At 38.6% G+C, this 23,443-nt stretch overlaps 1 protein-coding gene across 2 annotated transcripts; it reads right to left on the bottom strand.

The window, feature by feature from the left end:
* Nucleotides 1-202: 202 nt before the first annotated feature.
* Nucleotides 203-23,090, bottom strand: LOC122541412. Of its 2 annotated transcripts, none has more exons than XM_043678169.1 (8): nucleotides 23,016-23,090; nucleotides 20,221-20,290; nucleotides 16,171-16,494; nucleotides 15,728-15,862; nucleotides 14,133-14,151; nucleotides 14,013-14,047; nucleotides 2,555-2,598; nucleotides 203-648 (listed from the first exon to the last, which is right to left on the bottom strand). In XM_043678169.1, exons 1-8 carry the CDS (start codon nucleotides 23,052-23,054, stop codon nucleotides 562-564), a joined length of 753 nt encoding a protein of 250 aa, XP_043534104.1. In that variant the 5' UTR covers nucleotides 23,055-23,090; the 3' UTR covers nucleotides 203-561. The 2 variants fall into 2 exon arrangements, with proteins under 2 accessions (XP_043534104.1, XP_043534105.1); XM_043678170.1 differs by lacking the exon at nucleotides 23,016-23,090 and adding an exon at nucleotides 20,381-20,466.
* Nucleotides 23,091-23,443: the final 353 nt, after the last annotated feature.

Genomic DNA, 23,443 nt, shown 5'->3' with positions numbered 1-23,443 from the left:
ATCTGCTAGGCATTTGTGCATCGACACAATTAACCATACATAGCCTAATGTTATTTTTACAGTGAGGAAGCCTTACTATATGATTGAAACTCATTGACCTGGCCAGGTATGAAAATATGACTGTACATGTCCGAGATAGAAATCTAAGAAGGAAGCACTTGTAGCATGAGATTGATAAGGCAAGTCATATGGCACGGAGAAAATACAAATAATAAATGGAACAAATTGAATAAATAAATCACATATATGTGGTAATATTTCCAAATATTCAGTTATTGGGAAGTATTTTTGTGGAATGAAACTTTTCATTCGCATCAATTATCGTTAACAATAAGTTGCTTATTGGTAACAGTATACCAAAGACTGAAGAAAGTTAAATTGTAAAAGAAGGGATGTCACATAGTTAAGTTTTCATTCAACATGTACATAAATGGTCAACAACTAGTTCGTGCACAAAACCCAAAAGTTGGAAGTAATATGCTCATTTTTTATCTTACACTTTCTTTCGATAAGGTTACATGGTTGAGCTAGGTGTCTGACACTAAATTAATTACAAGAGATCTACTCCACGTTTCTCCTTGGAGGATGTGGGCGTTTTTTCTTTGGTTTGGGTTCATTGCCATGGCAGTGAAGGTAAGCATCATCACGCTTTGAAAAAAAAACATGAATATTATATTCGTTAGTCTTGTTACCAAAATAAGGTATTCTTTCACTCATTTAATTTGTGTAGTGAGCATTTGTAACTCAACATTTCCATCCTTTCCTTCAGTTATAGAGTTAACATTTATATCTACCTGAAATTGTGGTGTACAAAATTAAGCCGTTGCAAAACATGTATTAAGGTCAACAATTCCTTAAAATCACAGTTGACTCTCGAGTTGGTGTCCAGAATGTAAACGTTTGAGCAGCAAGGAAAGAACGAGCAAGTGTAGGGTGTTGTATGAAGTGAAAGAAGATTAATGAAACAATCCCAGTGCTGATTGGAATAAATAATGAGGAAAAGAAGAAGTAAGCAACAGGAAAGTAATTCGTGTTGAATGAATGCGATATTGCATTTGCAATTATACAACAAAGACTGATCTCAGTGACATTCATACACCTAGTATTGCTTTTTGGAGACATCCAAAAGGATGATCCTTATTTTATAAACATAATGGATGTGACTTTTTCAGTTTGGAAATCAATTGCAAAGAAAAACCTAATCAGCTTCTTGAGTTTCTTCAAAAGAAACTTTCCGTTAGTGCAATCAACCATATACTCTCCGAGATGTATAAACTGGTGAAGACGTTTCGAATTCAATTGCCCCCCGATTTTATATAGAATTGGGTAAAGGTGCACAATTCCTACATGGGTAGAGTTGCAAGCCAATAAAACTTGCTGGTACTGCTGCTGGCAATGACTGCCGCTTCCAGGCAATCCCCCCACTCAAAGAACACAGAGCAAGCTTGGCAGTCCACAGAAAAGGGAGGAGTGAATGCCATGCGTCCCGATTGATATTGTTCCTTCTACGTGTTCCTGGTTACCTAACTGCCTGAATAGGCCCACAGGCAAGCAAGACACCCCAAGAATTTCCTACATCAACCACCCTAGAGTTTTGGCGAGTAGGTGGCAGGTGTGACGCTCTCTAGAAAACATAATGCTCCATCCAAACAGCAGAGACTGCCTAATTCAGCACACTTTTTATGTTAAAATATATTGCAAAGTCCATAGTGGGGGGTTAGGAATTGTAAGGCCGAATATGGAACTTTAATCTTAATATGATTATTAAGCAATTTCTACAGAGTGGCAAAATAAAATATTCCATTAAATGGGTGCAGTAGGGTTATTTCCATTTGACATTTTGTATCCTATATCATATTTGCGTGATCGGAGCTGTTAAGCATGTTGTGCTTAATATTCTGATGATGAAATAACTTCTGAAGTATCTGCTGCTGCAAATGTTTATAGGTTGCAGTGTCCCACTTAAAGTTACTGTGTACACTAAAAGGTAACCACACAGTTTATCATTGACCTTTATAATATTTGCAAACGGAAGCAATGGCTGAATTGCTTTTTTTGTCACATTCTACAAGCAGAACCAATAGCGCTCTGAGGAGCTTTGAAATTCATGACTTAGAAGTACTGAAATATTCAGAGTATTACTTCAAGTTGAAATGCAAATTGAAAAAGGTAAAACGAATGACAAATTCCCTAATACTTGTTCAAATGTAAATTTTCCCTCTCCCTCTGAAAGTGCCAACCCATCATGAAAATTGAGAATTTTATAAAAAAGGAACTATTCAAATGGCAATCTTTACTCCTATACATTCGGAAGAAAAACAGGTGAACCACCTGAAACTGTTTTCTGTTTCAATCCGCTTTAGTGCATTTTGCTTTGATGACTTTTTGTTCCGATATTTTTGTACACCATATCATCGGTTTTCCGGTGGTGTTAACTGATGACTTTTTAATAAACAATTTGGTTTAATTAATTTCATGGTGCATAAATATCTATAAAGTTGCACATTAAATCATCCGTGAGAATATGTAACAAAGTAGGCAAATATTAATTTACCTGATGCTGGGCAGGATTTCGCACTTTGTTCCTTTGTGGTAATTCTGCTTTGGCCAAAGGAGAAATGAAGTTAACAAATTATTTATGAAATATGCTTTGACATATATAGGATACTTTGGTATGAAAAAACTTTCCACTTATAAAACATTTTTTGTAAACACTTATAACCAAGATTCTGGTTATAAGCTTTTAAGTTATGATGTATGGTATTAGTAGAAATAGCCTGCCTGTTAATGGCAATGCTCACATATGCTTGCATTCATGGCCAATTGACCTTATCACCATTTACAACAAACTTTAAAGAGGAAAGAAAGTATTACAGAACCTCAGAACTGTACACAAGGCGTTACAATCAGCGAAACACATCAGAAGCGGTAAAATGTTCTAGCCGGACAGTATGTGAGTAGCATTTGAATCTGAATGGATCTTCTATGTATGTGAATTTTCTTTCTTTTTATGCCAACGTTTTTTGTGTATGGACCGTAACTGCTTAACATCGAAAATGCTTTATTGTTGAATGTGACAGGATGAAGATTGCGCTTACTTTAGTGTTAAATTGCCAAACAATTTCGATATCCGTGTGTGTTGTGTCTGTTAACTTGTTTTATCATCATATTGTAAAATGTGACTGACAAGAAAAAAAAAGAGAATCGCCTAGTAAGCAAATTATTATCTAGTTCTTTTTTGTTATGACTTATTTCCGTAGGTTTTTGGCACAATTGCACTTGTCTTACTGAAAATATTCAACAAAGATATTGGGTGTGTTTTAATGCTGTCCTCAAAGATGGTCTGGGAGACAAAGAAGTGCTTAATGTAACAGGAAAGTGTGAAGTGGAGGACCTTTCTTGTCTGGTAAATAGTTGGACCCATTATATGGTCACTTCATGACAATTTAGTGGTTTGATGGCACCAAGGCAAATGCTTAACCAGTAGTAGGCATATGCAATGTTATGTAGTTAAACTGCAAGATCAATCCTGACAGGTAAGTCTGAGGAGAGATCTTAACCAATTCAGCCTGGCCAGGTGATCAAAGTTTCAGTTGTGGAGCATTTTGGGAACAGTGTCCATAATTCGATAAGCCTTAATATAGTTATGGATAAGGATAAGACGGGTCCTTGGTGAAACTGATAAATTAACAGAAGATTAATTGCAAGAGTTAAGCAGGAAATAGATAAATTAGATTAGGAGTGGTTGTTTGTGGGCAAATCCATATCAGACATGTGGGAGTTTTATTGAAAAGCCAGTCAATCAAATTTCAGAACCAGTACATTTTTGTGAGCATGAACGATCAGGATGGCAAGATTCGGAAACCTGGGGTAACAAGAGGTATTGAAAGTTTAGTCAAAAATAAAAAAAGAAACAAATGCAAAGTTCAGGGAACTGAAATCAGGCAAGGCCCTGAGGAATTTAAAGGAAACAGGAAAGAATATAAACAAGGAATTACGGGGGTTAAAAGAGGCAACGAAATGCCCTTGGCAGGTAGAGTTAATGAGAATTCTAAGACATTTTATACGTATATTTGGAGCAAGGGAAAGATTACGTCCATTCAAGGTCAAAGAAGCAATTCATCCGTTGAGCCAGAGAAAGTGGGTGAAGTCCTTAATGAGTACTTCACATCATATTCACCAGGGAGAAGGAAATTGAAAATTGTGACATTAGGCTTAAGTATGTTGATTTCTAGGGCATGACAATATAAAGAAGAAGCTATTTGGTGCCCTGAAAAACATTGAGGTTGGACTTGATGGCATTTATCCCACGAGACTGAGGGAGGCAAAGAAGGAGATTGGTGTGGTGTCGACAGAGATCTTTGTATGCTCTTTAGCCTCAGGTGAGATCCCAGAAGATTGAAGAATAGTAGATATCCTTCCTTTGTTTAAGAAGATTATCAGGGATAATCTGGGAAATTAAGGCTGGTGATCTTTGCATCAGCGCTAATAAAAGTATTGGAGAAAATTCCTAGGGATAGGATTTACATGCATTTGGAAAAGAACGCCCTTATTAGGGATAGTCAACATGACTTGTGTGTGTGTATGTGTGTGTCTGTGTGGGGTGGTGTGGAGTGGAGGTGGGGAACTGCCTTGTCTCACAAATCTGTTTCATTTTTGAGGAAGTGATGAAAATAGTTGATCAAAGGAAGTCAGTGGAAGTTGTCTTCATGGGTTTTATTAAAGTATTTAAGGTCCCTCATGGTAGGCTAGTCATTTCGGATGCACGGTGAGTTAGCGTATTGGATAGAAAATTGACTTCGTTATAGAAGACCAAATATAACCAAATATAACTGTGTGTGTGTGGGAGGGGGGGAAGGGGGGAGGTTATCTCTGACTGGAGGTTTGTGGCAGTCGTTTTGGGATGAAAATATGAGTGGTATAACTAGTAAGTGTGCAGGTGACACGAAAATTCGTGGAGTTGTAGGCAGTGAAGAAGTTTCTCGGACAATATAGCCGGATATAGATCAGTTGGAAAGATTGATAGAGGAATGGTAGATGGAGTTTTCTCCGCACAAGCGTGAGGAAATGCATTTTGATGGGTCAAATGACAACAGACATAGTATAGTAAATAGCATGACTCTTATAACGATGATATACACAGGGATCTTGTGGTGCAAATCCATAGTTCCCCAAAAGTTGCAACGCAAATTGATAAGGTGATAAAGATTGCATATGGCATGTTTGCCTTTGTCAGTTGGGGCCTTGAGCATAAATATCGGCAAGTCATTTTGCAACTGTATAAAACCTTTGTTCAGCCACATTTGGAGTACAGTGTGCAGTTCTGGTCACCATATTATATGAAGGACGGAAAGGCTTTGGAGGTAATGTTAAAGAGATTTACCAGGATGCTACCTGGATTGGGGTTTATTAGCTATAAGGAGAGATTGGACAAAATTGAACTGTTTCTGCTATGTATTGGAGGCTGAGAGGAGACCTGATAGAAGAATATGAAAGTATGAGAAGGCGGGCAGTCTGAGTCTTTTTCCAACGTGGTCCTGTCAAATGCTAAAGGCCATATGTTTAAGTTGACAAGTTTAACGTATGAATAAGAAATACAAGGCAAGTTTCTTTTTCGTAGGGCGTGGTGTGTGCAATTAGCATACTGTTAGATGGTGCCGTAGATATTGAAACCACAACAATGGTTAACTGGCATTTAGACACTCACGTGAACAGGCAGGAGATAGATGGATCAGAGAATGTGCAGCCAGATGAGAGTAGTTTACAATGGCATCATGATCAGAACGCACATGATGGGTTGAAAGACCAGTTTTGTACTTTACTGTCCTATGTCCTATATAATTTATGCAGATTGCCTAAATAGATTGGGTGTGGCAGGACTTGATTGACTGTAATAAAAAGATTAGGAACATAGGAGAAGGAGTAGGCCATTCAGCCCTCCAGCATCCTCCCTGATTTTACAACGTTTCCCTCAACACTATATCCCCATTCATTCACGAAACTGTTGATGCCATGAGTTCCTAGAAAACTATCAATCAATCTTGAACTTGCTCAGCAGATCTGGCAGCATCTGTGAAGAGAAATCAGAGTTAATGTTTTGGGTCAAATGACCCTTCCTCAACTGGGGATGTTCTGTGGAAGGGTACCTGACCTGACAACATTAACTCTGATTTCTCTTCACAGATGCTGCCAGATTTGCTGAGCTTTCCCAATAATTTCAGTTTGTTTCTGATTTACAGCATCCACAGTTCTTTCAATTTTTATTATCTTGAACTTACTTATCGACTAAGCTTCCACATCTGTCTGAGGCAAGAAATTCTAAAGATTCACCAATCTCTGAATATTCCTCCTCTACTCAGTTCTAAATCACTTTCCTTTTACTCTGAAAGTATGATCCTTGCTTCTAGACATTACAGCAGGAGAGAATGTTTTCTGCATCCACCCAATCAATCCCTTGAAGAAGTTTCGCATGTTCACCAGCCTGATGAAACTTCTTTGAATTCCACTCATAGAAAGTATATCTTCCCTGAGGCAAAAGGACCAGATTAAATACAACAATCCACGTATGGTGTTGCCAGTGTTCTATGCAGTTGAAGCAAACGTTCCTTTCTGCTGTTCTCAAATCCACTTGTAATGAAGTCTTACATCTCATTTTCTATCCGAATTGCTTGCTGCAGCTGCAAGCCAACATTCAGCTACTTATCACAAAGGCATGTAATGTCCCTTTGGTCATCAACCTTTTAGAATGTCTAACCATTTTAAAAATCATGTGCTTCTCTGTTCCTCCCACCAAACACGATAACCTCTCTTACCCCATTATTTCCCATCTGCCATACTATTACCCAATGATTCAGTCTATCGATATAACCTCAGTTGAAACATTTTTGCACTCTCCTCAAAATTCGCAATATCACTATATTTTGTATCATCTGCAAACTTTGAGATATTGCACTTAGTCCCCATATCCAAATACTTAAATAACTTTGTACAGCTGGGGCCAAAGCATTGACATTTCTGTTACTCACTTGTCACAACCTATCAGTCTAATAATGCACCATTGACGTTGCTCTTTTATTTACATTTGTTAATCCTGAATACATTTTAGTATATTGCCTCATCAAATGCAGTATAAATTTGTTTTCTAACCTACTTCTGGGATTTTATTGAAGATTTGGAAAGTTCAAACACACCACGTACCCTGGCTGTCATTATCAATTTTGCTAAAACATCCAAACAAAACAAAGATTGTTATCTGTCAAACTTGAATCGTCCTTCATAAATTCACATTTATTCTGTTCAATCTCACAATTATTTCCGACAAATCCAGCAGTTACATCACTCACAATCGATTTTAATATTTTCCTTCCTACGGACGTCATGCTTACAGATCTGGAGATCCCGACTTTCTCAGTTAGTCTTTCTTAAACAATAGGATTCCAATTAAAAGTTTCAAAACTGCAGCAACGTTGTGGAATTGATATAATTTTGGAAGATAATCAACATTGTATCTATTAGGATTTTAACTGTCACTTGAACATTCTAGGTTAAATTCATTGGTCCCAGATATTTGTCGGATTTCATTCACAATCAGTAGTACTACTCTGATTTTCCACTCATACTAATAGATATTAGTTCACTTCTATGCTCATGCTTAAATATTTCAGGGCAATATTTCTGTATCTTCCTCGATGAAGATGACACAAAATTATTTTTTAAAACTTCCATGCAATTTCTCTATTTCCTATTATAATTTCTGTTGTAATTAGAACACAAGATGCTGGAGGTAGCCACCAGGTTTAGCAGCGTCTGTGGAGAGAGAAATAGCGCTAATGCTTTACACCGAATAACTCGGCTTCAAAACTCATGTATAATAAACACACAACAAGAGACTTAGAAGCTTAGAAGAAGGGATGGAATCAGAAGGTGGAAGGAAGGATTCATAGAATCATCGAAATCCATGCGTTGTTGAAGCTTGTGCTCTTTAACACAAAAATGTTTTTTTTTCCTTTTCCCTTTATTTATGCATCGAATGCTATGAAGACTTGGGTAGAATGGAAACAATGACAGCATTGAGGAAGCATGAGGCGGACGTGATGCAGAAATTTCGAGATGTCCATGTACATATGGTGGCACAAGGCACTGAATGTGGGACTCAGGATGCGGCAAGAACAGCTGTCAGGGGAGCATTGTATGTCTTAAACATGCCAATAATTCTTCGTGGATTCAAATGTCGAAAGGAGACGTCGTTGGGCTTGAGCCATTCACTCTACTTTTCTTCCACAGGTGTTGTTAAACCTGCTACGTTTCTCCTGCACTTTATTCCACATCACCGGTATGCATATTAGCTCGCTGCTTCCTACATTCTCCTAACTCTGACTGTAATTGACTCACATTCGCCTTTATTAATTGTTTCTACGTTATATACATTTAGAAGCCTTGCTTTGCTTTTTTTGATAATTTAAGTTAATATTCTATTGCTTCTTTCTTTATCAATTCCTTAGTTCACCTTAGCTAAATTCGAAATGCTTCCAATCGTTAGGCCTACAGCATATTTTTGTAAAGTTTATAAGCCTCTTATTTTTATTTAAAATTATTTCTATCTCCCATTGATTGTCATATTTTCGTGTTGATTATTTTTGCTTTACATGAATGTATGGCTTTTGAAAGCAACACTAATTCTTTAAATATTTGCCACTGCCAATCTACTGTCAGAACATTGAATGTACTTTTCTCATCCATCACAGCCAACTTCCCTTTCATACCTTCAGAATTCAGAATCTAATTATTTAGATTTTGAGCCCATTTGAAGTTGAAACTAAAGCCACTGTGATGGCACTCTGGCTCAATGGTTGGCACTGTTGCCGCACAGCACTAGGGGCCTAGATTCAATTCCTGCCTGGGGTGACTGTCTGTGTGGAGTTTGCGTCTGCGTGGGCATTCTCTGGGTGCTCCGGTTTCCTCCCACCTTCCAAGGATGTGCAGCTTAGGTGAATTGGTCCTGCTAAATTGCCTGTAGTGTTCCAGGATGCCTAGACTAGGTGCAATAGCCAGGAATAAATACAGGGTAAGAGAATAGAGTCGGGGTGGGTTACTCTTCGGAGGGTCATGTGGACTTGTTGGGCTGAAGGGCCTGTTTCCACACTGTAGAAATTTTCATTCTAAATGAAAAATTCTACCATGCTATGGTCACTATTTCCTACAACTGCCAAGAACAACCTAGACATTTAGAAATTCCAATTTCATTTAACAAAATAACTCTTCTGCGCATCCAAGATATACTTTACCTATTAGGTCAAGTCTCCATGGTTACAATCAGAGAAGATTGTCAAAAAAATGATTAGTGACAGAGCAGTTAGTTAACTGTTGACTGTCATAGTGACAAATGAAAAGAGTCACTGATGATCTATTGAAAAAAAGAGACATTTATTATTATGGCTGACTGCTGTGTGTTGCCATAATCTTACCAGACCGTAGGGTCTACTCTCGATTTAGAGAGATCAGTGGTGGTGATTCAACCTGAGGACCACCAGTGAAGTAAGACAGTTGAGAAGGACAGTTCTTCATGGCAACCTCAAACCAGTGGTAAGGATGGAACCCACACTGTTGGAATCATCTTATGCTACAAGCCAACAATCCAGCCAATTGAGCTAAGCTAATTCCCTTTCTTCATGTAGGTTAATGGCGTTTAAAATATGCAGAATAGTATGAATCAACAATGTAAAGACAATTGCCCTAAACTTACGGAGGCCAGTTCAGTAACCCACACACAAACGTCCCCGAATTAAAAAGCATGGCAGAGACCCACAACATCTCTGAAATGACAGCCAGACTACTGCGACCACTAGGACTTATAACAGCACACAAACCAACAGTGACTCTCAGACAACAACTCACCAAAACGAAGGACCCGATACCCAGCATGAGCAAAACTAACGTAGTGTACAAAATCCCATGCAAGGACTGCACAAAACACTATATAGGACAAACAGGAAGACAGCTAACGATCCGCATCCACGAACATCAACTAGCCACGAAACGACACGACCAGCTATCCCTAGTAGCCACACACGCAGACGACAAGCAACATGAATTTGACTGGGACAACACTACCATTATAGGGCAAGCGAAACAAAGAACAGCCAGGGAATTCCTAGAAGCTTGGCACTCATCCACAAACTCCATCAACAAACACATAGACCTGGACCCAATATACCGGCCACTACAGCGGACAACTGAAACTGACAACCGGAAGCGGCAGGGACAGGCCACTATAAATGCCGGAGGAAACACCACAGAAGCGCTTCACAGGAGGCTCCCAAGCACTGAGGATGTCACCTAGACAGGGGACGAAACGTCTGCAACAAAAACTTCCAGCTCGGCGAACAGAACCACAACAGCAGAGACCCACAATTCCAGTAAACGTTCAGTTCTAATAATTTCTATAACGCCAGAGCTAGGTAGTGGGCGCTACCAAAACTATAGATAGGTTCACGAGGAAGGCAGTAATGGATTCTGGAGTGATATACCTTTGGGGGTTTGATTATGAAGGTTTGCCATTTTTAGAGAGTGGGGGTAGGGTATTAAAGTAAAGCAGATAGGAGTGAGGGGGGTATTTTCATCGTGTGCAGTGTGTGGATGTATACACTGAGGTACTCCTGATGAATAAACATATGCTTCAAAGATAGCGCACTACTTTTCCCTGCTCATCACTATAAAAGCTTTGAAAGAGATTTTGCTGCTGAAGTACACCCATGAGTGAACGCCAGCTGCATCATGGTGTTGGCCAAGTCAGAGTGTTGTCAACTGAACTTCTAATAAGTTCAATTGATCCTTTTTCACATATAGTGGGTGGGCTGCCTATTTCTTAGAATCATAGGATCATAGAATCCCTACAATGTGGAAACAGCCCTTCATTCCACAAATTCACACCAATCCTCCAAAGCGTAACCCATCCAGACCCATTCCCCTGCATTTACCCCAGACGAATGCGCCTACCCTACACATCCCTGGACACTGTGGGCAATTTTAGCACCTAACACTCTCCAGATTATGAGGGTTTTCTTCTTGTTGTTGAATAAATCCTCCCCATCACCCTGAAATTACACGAGGTCACAGCACATAGCTTCCATCCCAATGTATTACTCCAGTCAGACATATCCATTTAACTGAACCAACAAATCATCAAAGTTAGCGAGACAGCAGTTAGGAAGGAATAGGGTTTTGTACAAATGCACTAGAATGCAGAAGACGCTGGAGCCCCATTAGGCAAGCTTATTGTCCGGGCTAATAAGGCCATGAATCACACATGGTGTTCATTAAAAGGATTAACTTAAGTGAAATTGTGTACTGAAAGACGAACAGCAACTATTCCAAATACTAATGTGCATGTTCTGTGAAAGATAGAAGAGTACGTTTTAGAGAAAAGTAAGCAATGGTGATGTAAAGAAATTGGAAATTATGTGGTCAATAAAACAGCTGGAATGAAAAGCTAGTCTCATATAGGCATCATCATATTTTTTAAAAATACCTTTTTCTTCGTCAATGTCTGTCAGGAAAGGAAATAAAGCATCTTCACTATGGGCTAGTCTGCACAAGGTCGAGAAACAGGGCAATAAAGTTGACAGTTAACTGCCCTCCAGGCATTAATGAATAGACAATTACCACTTGAATTATGTAACAGGCTTAAGTCGCATGATTTAGTTCTCCTGAAATCGGTTCATTTTCTTATGAGAATAAGTTCAGCCATTTACAGACTTTTATCCATTGTCGGGTAAAAGCCGATTTGAATCAAAATGAAAAGTACTGTGAGGTATTGAGGGGACAGATATGGAATGGATCCTTCCACTCACTGGGAAGACTAGAACTAGGATCACTATTTAAAGTGTCGCCCATTTAAAACAGATGCGGGAAGATTTCTTTTCTCACTACGTGTCTGGAATCATTGTAAATCTCTTCTTCAATGGAAGTGGAAACAGAAACTTTTTTGTAAGTCAGCTGGACAGATTCTTGATAAACAACGATGTAAAAGGCAGAATGTGGAGTAATTGAGTGCCCTTGCACCTTTAAGATGCCAAGTGACTCACTCCTGTTTTAAATTTGTGTATTCATGTCCTAATTTTGATGTTGTTAGATCTTATTTAAGTGAATGGCAAAGTTGAGTCGATGCGGGCACAATAAGGAATCTGTATTTTCAAGATGTTTAGAGAAATTGAGACTTGAGAATAGTTGTTCTTCAGATGCCTGGGGTATTCTAAGAGCGTGAATTTGCTGTTAAAAATAGTGAGCACTCATTTTGATTAAAAAGAGCGTCCTCAAAGAAATGGCGATTTCGTGAAGTTTTTGTGCTTTAATATTCAGCATTCATATCACGTTAAAACAAATATTACAAATATTTTCATTGCACCTTACGCTCTACCTCTTCTTTAAAGCACAGCCTGCTTTTCAGCATCTCCGAAACTGCTGTTGATTTGAATAATTCCAAATTCTTACAAAGACATTGAGGAAGTCTATAAATGGGCCTGATGGAACTGTCATCTTACAATACCTTGAATGCTGGTGGCAATCAGATGGACTACGTTTGGCCAATCTTGCAAAAGTTGTCCTCTGAGGCCTTAGCATGTCATGAAATAATGTTACCGAAATATCTCTGAGTTTGTTAAGTGACAGTTACAATTTCTGCTGAACCTGTTCTGAGGCACATCCCATGAAATTTCACCCAGTTTGAAGTCCCAAAGTTTAATTGATATGCGATTAAATTCAAACCTACATGGATAGTTAGGTAAAAACAATGATTGCAGATGCTGGAAACCAGATTCTGGATTAGAATGCTGGAAAAGCATAACAGTTCAGGCAGCATCCGAGGAGCAGGAAAATCGACGTTTCGGACAAAAGCCCTTCATCAGCAATAGAGGCAGAGTACCTGAAGGGTGGAGAGATAAGTGAGAGGAAGGTGGGGATGGGGAGAAAGTAGCCTAGAGTACAATAGGTGAATGGAGGTAGGGATGAAGGTGATAGGTCTGAGAGGAGGGTGGAGTGGATAGGTGGAAAGGAAGATAGGCAGGTAGGACAAGTCATGGGGACAATGCTAAGCTGGAAGTTTGGAACTGGGGTGATGTGGGGGAAGGGGAAATGACGAAACTAGTGAAGTCCACATTGATGCCCTGGGGTTGAAGTGTTCCGAGGCAGAAGATGAGGCGTTCTTCCCCTAGGCGTCGGGTGTTGAGGGACCGGCGGTGAAGGAGGCCCAGGACCTCCATGTCCTCGGCTGAGTGGGAGGGAGAGTTGAAATGTTGGGCCACAGGGCGGTGTGGTTGATTGGTGCGGGTGTCCCGAGATGTTCCCTAAAGCGCTCTGCTAGGAGGAGTCCAGTCTCCTCAATTCAGAGTATACCGCATTGGGAGCAACGGATACAATAAATGATATTAGTGGATATGCAAGTAAAACTTTGATGGATATGGAAAGCTCCAAACGGACCCCACCACCAGGATATATTTCTCTCACCACCCCTTTCCACCTTCCGCAAAAACCGTTCCCTCTGTGACTATCTGGTCAGGTCCACGTCCCCCAACAACCCACCCTCCCATCCTGGCACCTTCCCCTGCCACCGCAGGAATTGAAAAACCTGCGCCCACACCTCCTCTCTCACCTCCCTACATGGATAGTTGCCTGTTTTCCAAAGAAAAAGACAGCATAGATGTTCCTTAAAGCTCTGAGCAAAAAGGAATCATGTTGGATCTTAATACTTCGCTTATTAATAGCAATTGATTGTCCAAGACATGTTTATATTTGTCAGACACGGTGATGCCTTTACAAAACCTTTCCTTTACAAACAGTGCATGTTTGCATGCTCTGTTTAAGCTTATATTTCTCAACCCAAATATGCTAGAAATCATAGATTTGAAGCAATGACACATACACACACACACAAAACGCATACACACATACAAATCATTATGCTCATGCAATTGTTGACAGTGTTTTGAATGAAACAAATAAATCTGGATAGCACTTACCCTGTTCTTTTGCAAAATCGAATGAGGAACATTCTCTGTAGAATAAGAAAATGCTTAGCAACCTTCAGAGAAAAACTTTATATCAAAATATATCGACAAGCAAGTTATTGAGCGACTAACCTGACAAGCAAAGCGTATGCTGCAAGAAAATTGGAAAATATGATTATGGTTAGTATTATTTTTGTTTAATACAAATGAAAACAAATTGTCTATTTATTAAATATGCACATATATCTGCTGATCCATGTGCTTCTTGTTATAATTTGTTGGTTAACGTTATGATCTGAACTGCAAAATCTGCTAGCAATAATTCATTTTCTGTTTCTGCTTAGTTTCCCTTTTGCGCCTTATTTGACTATGTCAGTGGGATTAGTTTATAAGTCATATTATTAAGACATATTGTCCTCCATTTTTTGGAAAACAAAAGATAGCAGAGCATGTTGGAAGTCTAAAAGTTGTGTTATAATTAGAGCAAAGAAGTTGGTCATTCTATCTAACATCATCATAGTGACGATGCTGCCCCTTTAACAAGGTTATGTTGTCCTTGTTTTTTCTCAAGAGGGGTCGTAAAGTCAAAGGTGCAGATTTGACTGGATTTGGTTACTTTGAACAATGGCAGGGTAGTTGTCCGTTGCCCCAGTTCAGCTATTTTCTCCCTAGTTTGGTTGCTTTCAGTCAGAAAACTGCTGGGGACCTAGTGAAGTAATTACCGTGAAAAGAGGTTCCAGGCTTCAACAAAGGTCTCCCCTGGAATTTCTCTCTGAAATCTCTCCTGCCTGTAAGAGCCTGCGTTTGAATTTATCATTTGCCAAGGGGTGTTTAAGGGATGCGGCGTGATTTGAAACAATATTGTTAAGTTGCATTTTCGAGTCAGTGGATTTACAAATAATTAAGCAATTCTAAATTTTGTTTTATTTTGTTTATGTTTCATCCGTAGTGTTGAAATACAGTTCAATCGTGAGTGGTTTGAACAGCTGCAGCAATCCTGGAATATCCACTTTACATCTGTCTTATAAAAACGTTAAGATCCTACCTAATTTCTAAAATCATTTGAGGGGCACTGGCTTGGTCCACAACATCATATTGATGTTTATTATCCATACCAGATTATTCAAACCCTTCCTCATTTAACTCCATCACATATTTTTTCTACTCCTTGTTTCTTATATTATTATCCAAGTTTTCTTTTAATGCATCTACCCTACTCACCTCAATCACACTTTTTTGTGGCGAGCTGCACATTCTAACTACTCTCTGGATAGGATTGTTTTTTTCCCAAATTAAATATAGAATCATCTATATTGCGTTTTCACTGAAGACCCATCTTTTGCCATTTAACGGAAGTATATTCTATTAATCTATGTTTAGATTATCTATCCATATCCTCCTTTCAAGTTTACTGCAGAAAACATACTTTGCCTCCCTAAGCTTTCCTGATACGCATAGTTTCTCTGTCGTGGCATAATTAGAGTAAATCGTTTTTTCTTGAAGGTTCTCCACTAGCAAAATACCTTTGCATGACCTGGAGACCAGAGCTGCTCCCATGACACATGAAAAACATTAGTATCACTTAGTCTTGTTTCTTTCAAAAATGGTAAATATATTAACCACTTCAAAATTGCATGAGATCTTTCATACTACTGCAACATTTTAGTACTATGGGGCAAGAGTTAGAAAGCATTATGATTGCTTGCCATTTTCAATACGATCAATACCTTTGTTTCGTCGAGCAAGAATTATGATTACCACAAGCAGCGACAGAGTGACCAGCAGCGTGACTCCTCCTGCCACTGCAATCCATATCCAGTCAAATGGCAAGGCTTTTAAAGGCCTTTCTTTATCACAAGCATCTGTAGAAATGAAAGAAAAACAATTTATTTATTTATAAATGCATATGTAAAACATAAGGTAAATAAAACAGTAGTTACGAGAGTTGAGACTGGAACATAAGAAGAGACATAAAAACATACAGACAAGGTGAAAGTGTGGAGGGAGAGAGATAAACTGTGCACTTTTCACAGGTGGCAAGACTGAGCAACGCAGGCAAACACAGAGAGAGGTTGCAGAGAAATAGAATGATAATAGCATGGAGGAAACAATGAGGTAACGTTTTAATTCCAAAAACAAATTCAAAATTCCTTATGGCTCCGTTCCTTACGCCGTTCCACGGTAACCATGGTTCCATTGCCTGTACTCTTCTGTTTCCCCATTATTTCAATCTCACAGAAATATCTGCCAGAATCGCACTCTGTCATATTCTTAATTTGAATGGATGCGTCTTTCCTCAACTTGAAAGCATTAGTGTCAGCTTTTGTAATTCTTTGTTTGTATCTTGGTGAGTCAAAGTCTATAGGAATGTCGTCCCTTCTCCAGCTGTAGGTACCCAGTCCTTGCAAACGAAAGGAGCAGTTCAAAATCACACTCTGGCCTTGCATTATATGAATGTTTTTGGGAGCTTGAACTACATCACCAGCGTCCATACCTAATTGTGCACGAAACAGAAAAAAATCATTATCATTATAATTGGCTAAATTGTTGCATCATGCACGATTTAACCATGCTGACTTGGTTTAGTGATCGCAGTATCACTTCTGACTGAAATGCTATTAAGTAAATTTTGAGTATGCTATTCTAAGATCATTTGACGGCAGTGACTACATGAACATTTTTTGTCCAAATTGTATTAAGCGTATAAAGTGTAGCTGGTGCAGTAGCCAAAGATTACTGTTCGAAAGAAAAATACTTTTGAGCGATTTATCCAATTGCGATTATAGGTCAATGCTGCGAGGAAATTCTTTGGTGTGTTGACATCTCAAGCAAGGAAATGTTGATTTTTTTTTCTTGCTTCACTACAAATACGTCCTAAATCAACTCAATGCACTTTACCTTCAATAAACATTATCTATCAACAGATGTCTCATTTCAATGTGATGGAAATGTAATAACATGAGTTTAATTAATGTACCCAGCGGCAGTTAGGAGAAATGTATGCATTTTCAGTATTAGTTTCCTGTATTAATTCATCAATAAACTACAATATACAGAATGAATCATTTAAAACTGTCGATATCTTAAATTTAAACGAATTGAATCAACGTTCCATTTATGAGATTCATCTGATGGGCGATAGTATTTATCAAGTCTTATGTAACATGCTGCCATAAGAAACTAATTCAGTGAAGGGGCAGATCGTCATCATGATGAGCTCGTGAACCTCTTCAAGTCTTTGTTTAAGCAATGACGTTCGGCAGCGTTGTCTCTTGGAACATAAGCTGCATTTTTTTCATCTACAAATGAGCTGATATTTGTTTGCGTGTGACAGTGCACAGAGTGGAATCACATCAAGCCTCTTATTTTTGTTACATCGCCTCATTAAATTAAGAAATATCATTTACTTCCTAGATTTAAAGATTGTAATCTTAAACTGTAATCTTATATTTTGTCATGGGTGTTTCCTTCGGCTGTTCACCTCAAAGAAAGCGACAGCTGTCTACAAATCTATTGCATGTAGCGTGTGCAAGTAAAGTTATTTGAATGATTGTGCACATTTAAAGCTTCGTTTTAGTTTTTATCAAAATTTCTTACTTGATCTATGAGTTTTAAAATCCATAGGGGTGGGGTATGAAAACTGTACAGTTTTAACTGCATGCTGAATCATTAAACAAATGTCAGAATCAGTAATATTCAACCAATAAACGATAGATTTTACGCTGATCATGACCCGCAACAAGTATCTAACTTCAGAGAAAATACACATCCCCAGGAAAAGATTCTGAGCATTAGTTATTGTATATCGTTTTATTTTTAAAAGGTTCAGTATTTGAAAAACAGCATAAGTGACACAATCACGTTATTTCCAACATCTGACAGATTGTTGTAACAATTCAAATCAACTTCAAATGATCTGATATTTTCAAATTAGTCCTCGATGTCCATATTAATACGTGTTCAACATTGTTATTATAATTGCAGAATTAATTTCTTCAAAATATGTACAGACAATTATGCCATTTCTAAAACCTAAAATGGATTTTTAAATTGTTAGTAAATGTAAGGCTATCCCTTTCAGTTTCTGGAATACTTTGAAACAATCATTTGTGCAAATTATATCTCCCCATTTGCTGCATTCCAGATGAAAGAAATGAAAAATCTAGTTTAATTATTCTGAGATTGTATTTGACGCTGGTGAGTCTATATCTGGAGTGCTGCTCGTGATCTTTGGTTTCAAACTGAATACCCAGTACTCAGAATAGCTATGGGGAATGGCAGCAAAGATTGTCCCTCACTGAAGGGCAATGATATGTGAGCGCCAATATTGGTGACTATGAGACATTTTTAACAAGAAGATTTGAAGAGTGATAATGGTAAATCGTTTCCAAATAATAAAACAATTGGCTGGTTTAATGTCTGTTGGTTACAGAGGATTACATAAAAGCACAGAATTATTATGGTGCAGAAGACGGCAATCCGGCCCATCATATATACACCGCCTCTTTGAATGAACAGTATGATTTATCGTTCTGCTTTTTTGCCGTAACCCTCATCATTGTTTCTATTCAAATAATCATTTAATGTCTGTCTCAATATCTTGCTTGACTCATCCAACACAGCGAGTTCAGGCCGGACATTTCCGATCCTAAGCATTCTCTGTGTGAGATTAAAATAAAACAGCAATTGCTGGAGAAGCTCAGCAGGTCTGGCACAATCAATAGTGAGAGAAATAGATTTGCCACTTCCAGGCCGACCTGACGTTTCTTCAGAACGCTAGGCTTTTCTTTTTCGGTGTCTGAAAAAGGAATCTGCTGCCAGATCACCTGATTTCTCCAGTACACTGCTTTTATTTCAAATTTTTACCTTCTGCAATAACTTGCTTTTATACACTGTAGGGGAATGTTCATTTTTTATACAAATTTGCTTCTTCTGCAAATGTATTTACTTCTAGTCACTTTTAGGAAGAGTATTTTCTCCCGATATACTCAGATGAAGGAAGCCTGTGGCTCAGTGGTTAGCACTGCTACCTCACAGCTACAGGGGCATGTCTTCAATTCCTGCCTCGGGTGACTGTGCGGAGTTTGCACATTCTCCCTGAGTCTGCGTGGGTTTCCTCACACAATCAAAAGATGTGCAGGTAAGATGAATTGCCCATAGTATTAGGTGCATTAGTCGGGGTAAATCGAATGTTTAGGTGGGTTATTCTTCCGAGGTCAGTGTGAACGTGTTGGGCCGAAGGGCCTGTTTCCATACTGTAGGTAATCTAATCGACTATATCTGTCAGTCTTTTCAACTCCAAAGTAAGTAGCTCCAATTTCCCAATTCTATCAATATAGCTCAAGTTACTCATCCTGGGAACTATTCTCGTAAACTTCTTATGCACTCTATCTAATGCAGTCACATCCTCCCTAATGTGTATTGTCCAGAAATGAGATCTAGCTAATCAGAAACAAAGAGGAAAATATGAAACTAAGTAACTAACGTGCCATTGGCAGTCAATATGTTAGATATGTTGCTAGCATAAGTAGCGTAAAGAGAATGTAATAGGTTTCAAAAAGTTATAAAAATATTATCAAGTGTTAAGATTCACGACTCTCAGAAATCCACCGTAGGAATATTGTGGTAGCTGAACTAAATGGCCTGCAGTTATTAGATTGAAGGTAGCCTTTGATTTTCGGAGACCACTAATCTACTAACTTGCTTACTGAATTGTGTTTGGTACTTCAAGCTTGGTAACTCAGCAAAGTATTTATTTAGCAAAACAAATAGGAAAGATATCAGTGAGATGTACATAAAATGCTTATAATTGTTTTAATCAAAATAAAAATACGCAGCTGTATTAATGGAGATGCATAATGCAATTAGCTGAACAACATCGGCGCATACAAAGAATGATGTTAATGTAAATTGTTAGCACAAGACGTCTGTCTTTGAAATTCATACCATATTATCGAAGGACGTGCTTTTGTTTGAGTGATTTTCAATGCTGAAGTTTTAAAATGTATTGATGCCAAATGGAATAATTGAATGTTTTTGTGTAATTAAATGCATGCCTCATCAAATGTTGAAGATGCTATTTAGTTCTGTGTCTGCTTTAGCCAATACAGCAACTTGTTAAGCTATGCTTTCAGAAATGCACGTAATCGTCAACTTACTATAATTAATTATTGTTCCTGTCCTACAATTAACAATAATAAGAGCATGACGATTCACTTACCTGAAAGAGAAATTGAAAAGAGAAGGAAGAAAGGGGCTGTTGACCACCGTTCTGTCACCATTGTTACGAACTGAGTTTAAACAGGAAAATAAATATCGTTACTCCAAATTGCAGCACGAGATAAGATCAAACTTTAGAGTGATACAATAGCCAGGCTTACAGCATTAAACGGTACAAGTTGAACCGCGGGTTGCTAGTAAATTCATAAAGTGGTTTTGTAGTTTACTGCTGAACTGACAGGCTCACATCTGACAGGAAGTGAGGCGTCAACGAAATTAACGGGCATGGCAGGCAGGAAGAGTAAGATGTCAGATGGCAAGCTATGCATGAACTCCATTACACATTCCTTATACCGGCAACAAACAATTTTAAAACATGAAATTCTGCTTTATAATCTCTTCGATAGAGACACGCTGCCTGAAAATGCGTCAATACCTGAGAAATTCTGCTCGTGCAATATTGAACGTAAAAGTGCGCACTTGGCATCATCTAACTCCATAGAGTCATAGAGATGTACAGCACAGAAACAAACCCTTTGGTCCATCTTGTCCATGCCGACCAGATATTCCAACCCAATCTAGTCCATTTATACTATCCATGCCCCTCATGATTTTATAAATCTCCATAATGTCACCCCTCAACCTCCAACGCTCCAGGGAAACAGTTCCAGCCTATTCAACCTCTTGTTATAGCTCAAATACTCCAACCCTGGCAACATCTTTGTAAATCTTTTCTGAATCCTTTCAAGTTTCGCAACATCTTTCCGATAGGAAGGAGATCAGAATTGCATGCGATATTCCAACTGTAGCCTAACCAATCTCATGTACAGCCGCAAAATGATCTCCCAACTCCTGTATTCAATACTCTGACCAATAAAGGAAAACATAACAAACGCCTTCGTCACTATCCTATCTAATTGTGACTCTACATACAAGGAGCTATGAAAATGCTCTCCAAGGTCTCCTTGTTTAGCAACATTCCCTGAGACCTTACCGTTAAGTGTATAAGTCCTGCTAAGATTTGCTTTCCCAAAATGCAGCACCTCACTTTATCTAAATTAAACTCCATCTGCCCCTCCTCAGCTCATTGGCCCATCTGATCAAGACCCCGTTGTAATCTGAGGTAACCTTCTTCGTTGTCCACTACACCTCGAAATTTAGTGTCATATGCAAACTTACTAACTATACCTCTTATACTCGTGTCCAAATCATTTATGTAAATGGCAAGTAGTCGAGGACCCAACACCGATCCTTGTGGCACCTAACTGGTCACAGGCCTTCAGTCTGAAAATAACCTTCCACCACCACTGCCTGTCTTCTACTTTTCAGCCAGTTCTGTATCCAAATGGCTAGGTTTCCCTATATTCCATGAGATCTAACCTTGATAAACAGTCTCACATGGGGAACCTTTTCAAATGCCTTACTGAAGTCCATATAGATCACGTCTACTGCCCTGCCCTCATCAATCCTCTTTGTTATTTCTCCAAAAAACTCAATCAATTTTGTGAGACATGATTTTCCACGCATAAAGCTATGTTGACTATCTCTAATCAGTCCTTGCCTTTCCAAATACATGGACATCCTGCTCCCAACAACGTTCCCACCACCGATGTCAGGATCACTGGTGTATAGTTCCCTGGTTTGTCCTTATCACCTTCCTTAAACCGTGGCATAACATTAGCCAACTTCCAGTCTTCCAGCGCCTCACCTGTGACTATTGATGATACAAATATCTCGGCAATCACTTCCCTAGTTTCCCACAGAGTTCTAGGGTACACCTGATCAGTGTAAGATGGTACTCGACATGTCTGGTGCTGGGGAATTTAGCTATGGAAAGTCACTTTGAAGGACGCAGGTGAGAACAAGCACACTGCAGGTTCTGTTCTCCTAAGTAAAAAATGCATAAAATGCAGTCAGGTTTTAAACTGTATGCAGGACTATGTGTTTCTTCGCAAATAAAGTAATATGATGGCGGACTTTAACTGCATAAAATGAAGGATATCAAGAAATTCAAAGCTACTTCTCATATGCCATTGCATTTTAGGATTAAATGTAATTAAAACAACACACATATTGCACTAAAGCTGTAGTCAATATAGTTTTGCTTTGTGAATGACTAAATGAAGCGTGATTGATTATGTGAGGGCATGTGTGCAAAATGTGCAATTAGTTGAATTTCCATTCCTTCTTACATCGTCATGTAAATAAGCTGCATTGTATTGGCTAGAATAACTGAATTGAATAGAATAGCTGGTCAAGAAAAAAATGTCTTCTTCATATCTTGTATGAAGGGCTTATGCCAGAAATGTCGATTCTCGTGCTCCTCGAATGCTGCCTGACCTGCTGTACCTTTCCAGTACCACACTCTAGAGTCAATATTTTCTCTTTGATATAGTCAGCACTTGACCTAAATAAACATACGCTGTTGTGGTAGATAAGATCTGCTTAACGTACACACAAATATATGATCAGATTCTTCATTAGAAACACTGAATTTATCTGTTCTGTTTTGCTTAACTGCCGATGCCAGCTGAGTCACATCATCTACGTGATCTAATTTTAAACATCACATTACAAGAACAGCAGGATAATTGTTCAGCGATCCATGCGCGGAAATTAAAAACCAGGGCATCATCTAAATGAGTCAGGAGTCAACAAAACGTGCCATTTCTTCTTCTTTGAAAGGACATCCTAATTAGTAGCGTTCCACAGCCCCAACCACTCCATTCCACCTTTGGCATAGCCCTGCATGTAACTTGCACTTCAATTGTAAATATATTCCATTTTTAAACTTACCTTTGAATTCTTATCCTGATGCACTAGGGTGATGTACATCTTAATAACTGGTGGGAATGAATGCTGTCATTTTCGCTCTGGTTCTGTTGCTAATTCTCATATGTTGGTGTCATCTGCTTACGAGTTTTCTGCCAGTAGAAACGGTGTGTTTTTACCTGAACTATCAAAGTCAAGTATAGCTCTGAACACCACTACTATATGGCACTTATTTTCTTTGATCCTTAGAGACCTGTCCCAGGCTCCCACATAACAGAAGTCCCTCGTCACAATTGTAAACATATTGATATAATTAAGACAAATCTTCCCTGTATTATCTCCAAGGCTTTGACATTTAAGCGAGAAACGTCGTAACCAAAGATTTGCAAAGATTGTAGCATGACTTTGAAATCATTAAGTATTTCGAAAATTCCAAGTGTCACATCCTAAGA

This window comes from Chiloscyllium plagiosum, chromosome 37, assembly GCF_004010195.1.
Source record: "Chiloscyllium plagiosum isolate BGI_BamShark_2017 chromosome 37, ASM401019v2, whole genome shotgun sequence".
Lineage (NCBI taxonomy): Eukaryota > Metazoa > Chordata > Chondrichthyes > Orectolobiformes > Hemiscylliidae > Chiloscyllium > Chiloscyllium plagiosum.
The sequence above is the reverse complement of the archived record's forward strand: the minus strand, read 5'-3'. Positions and strand labels throughout refer to the sequence as shown.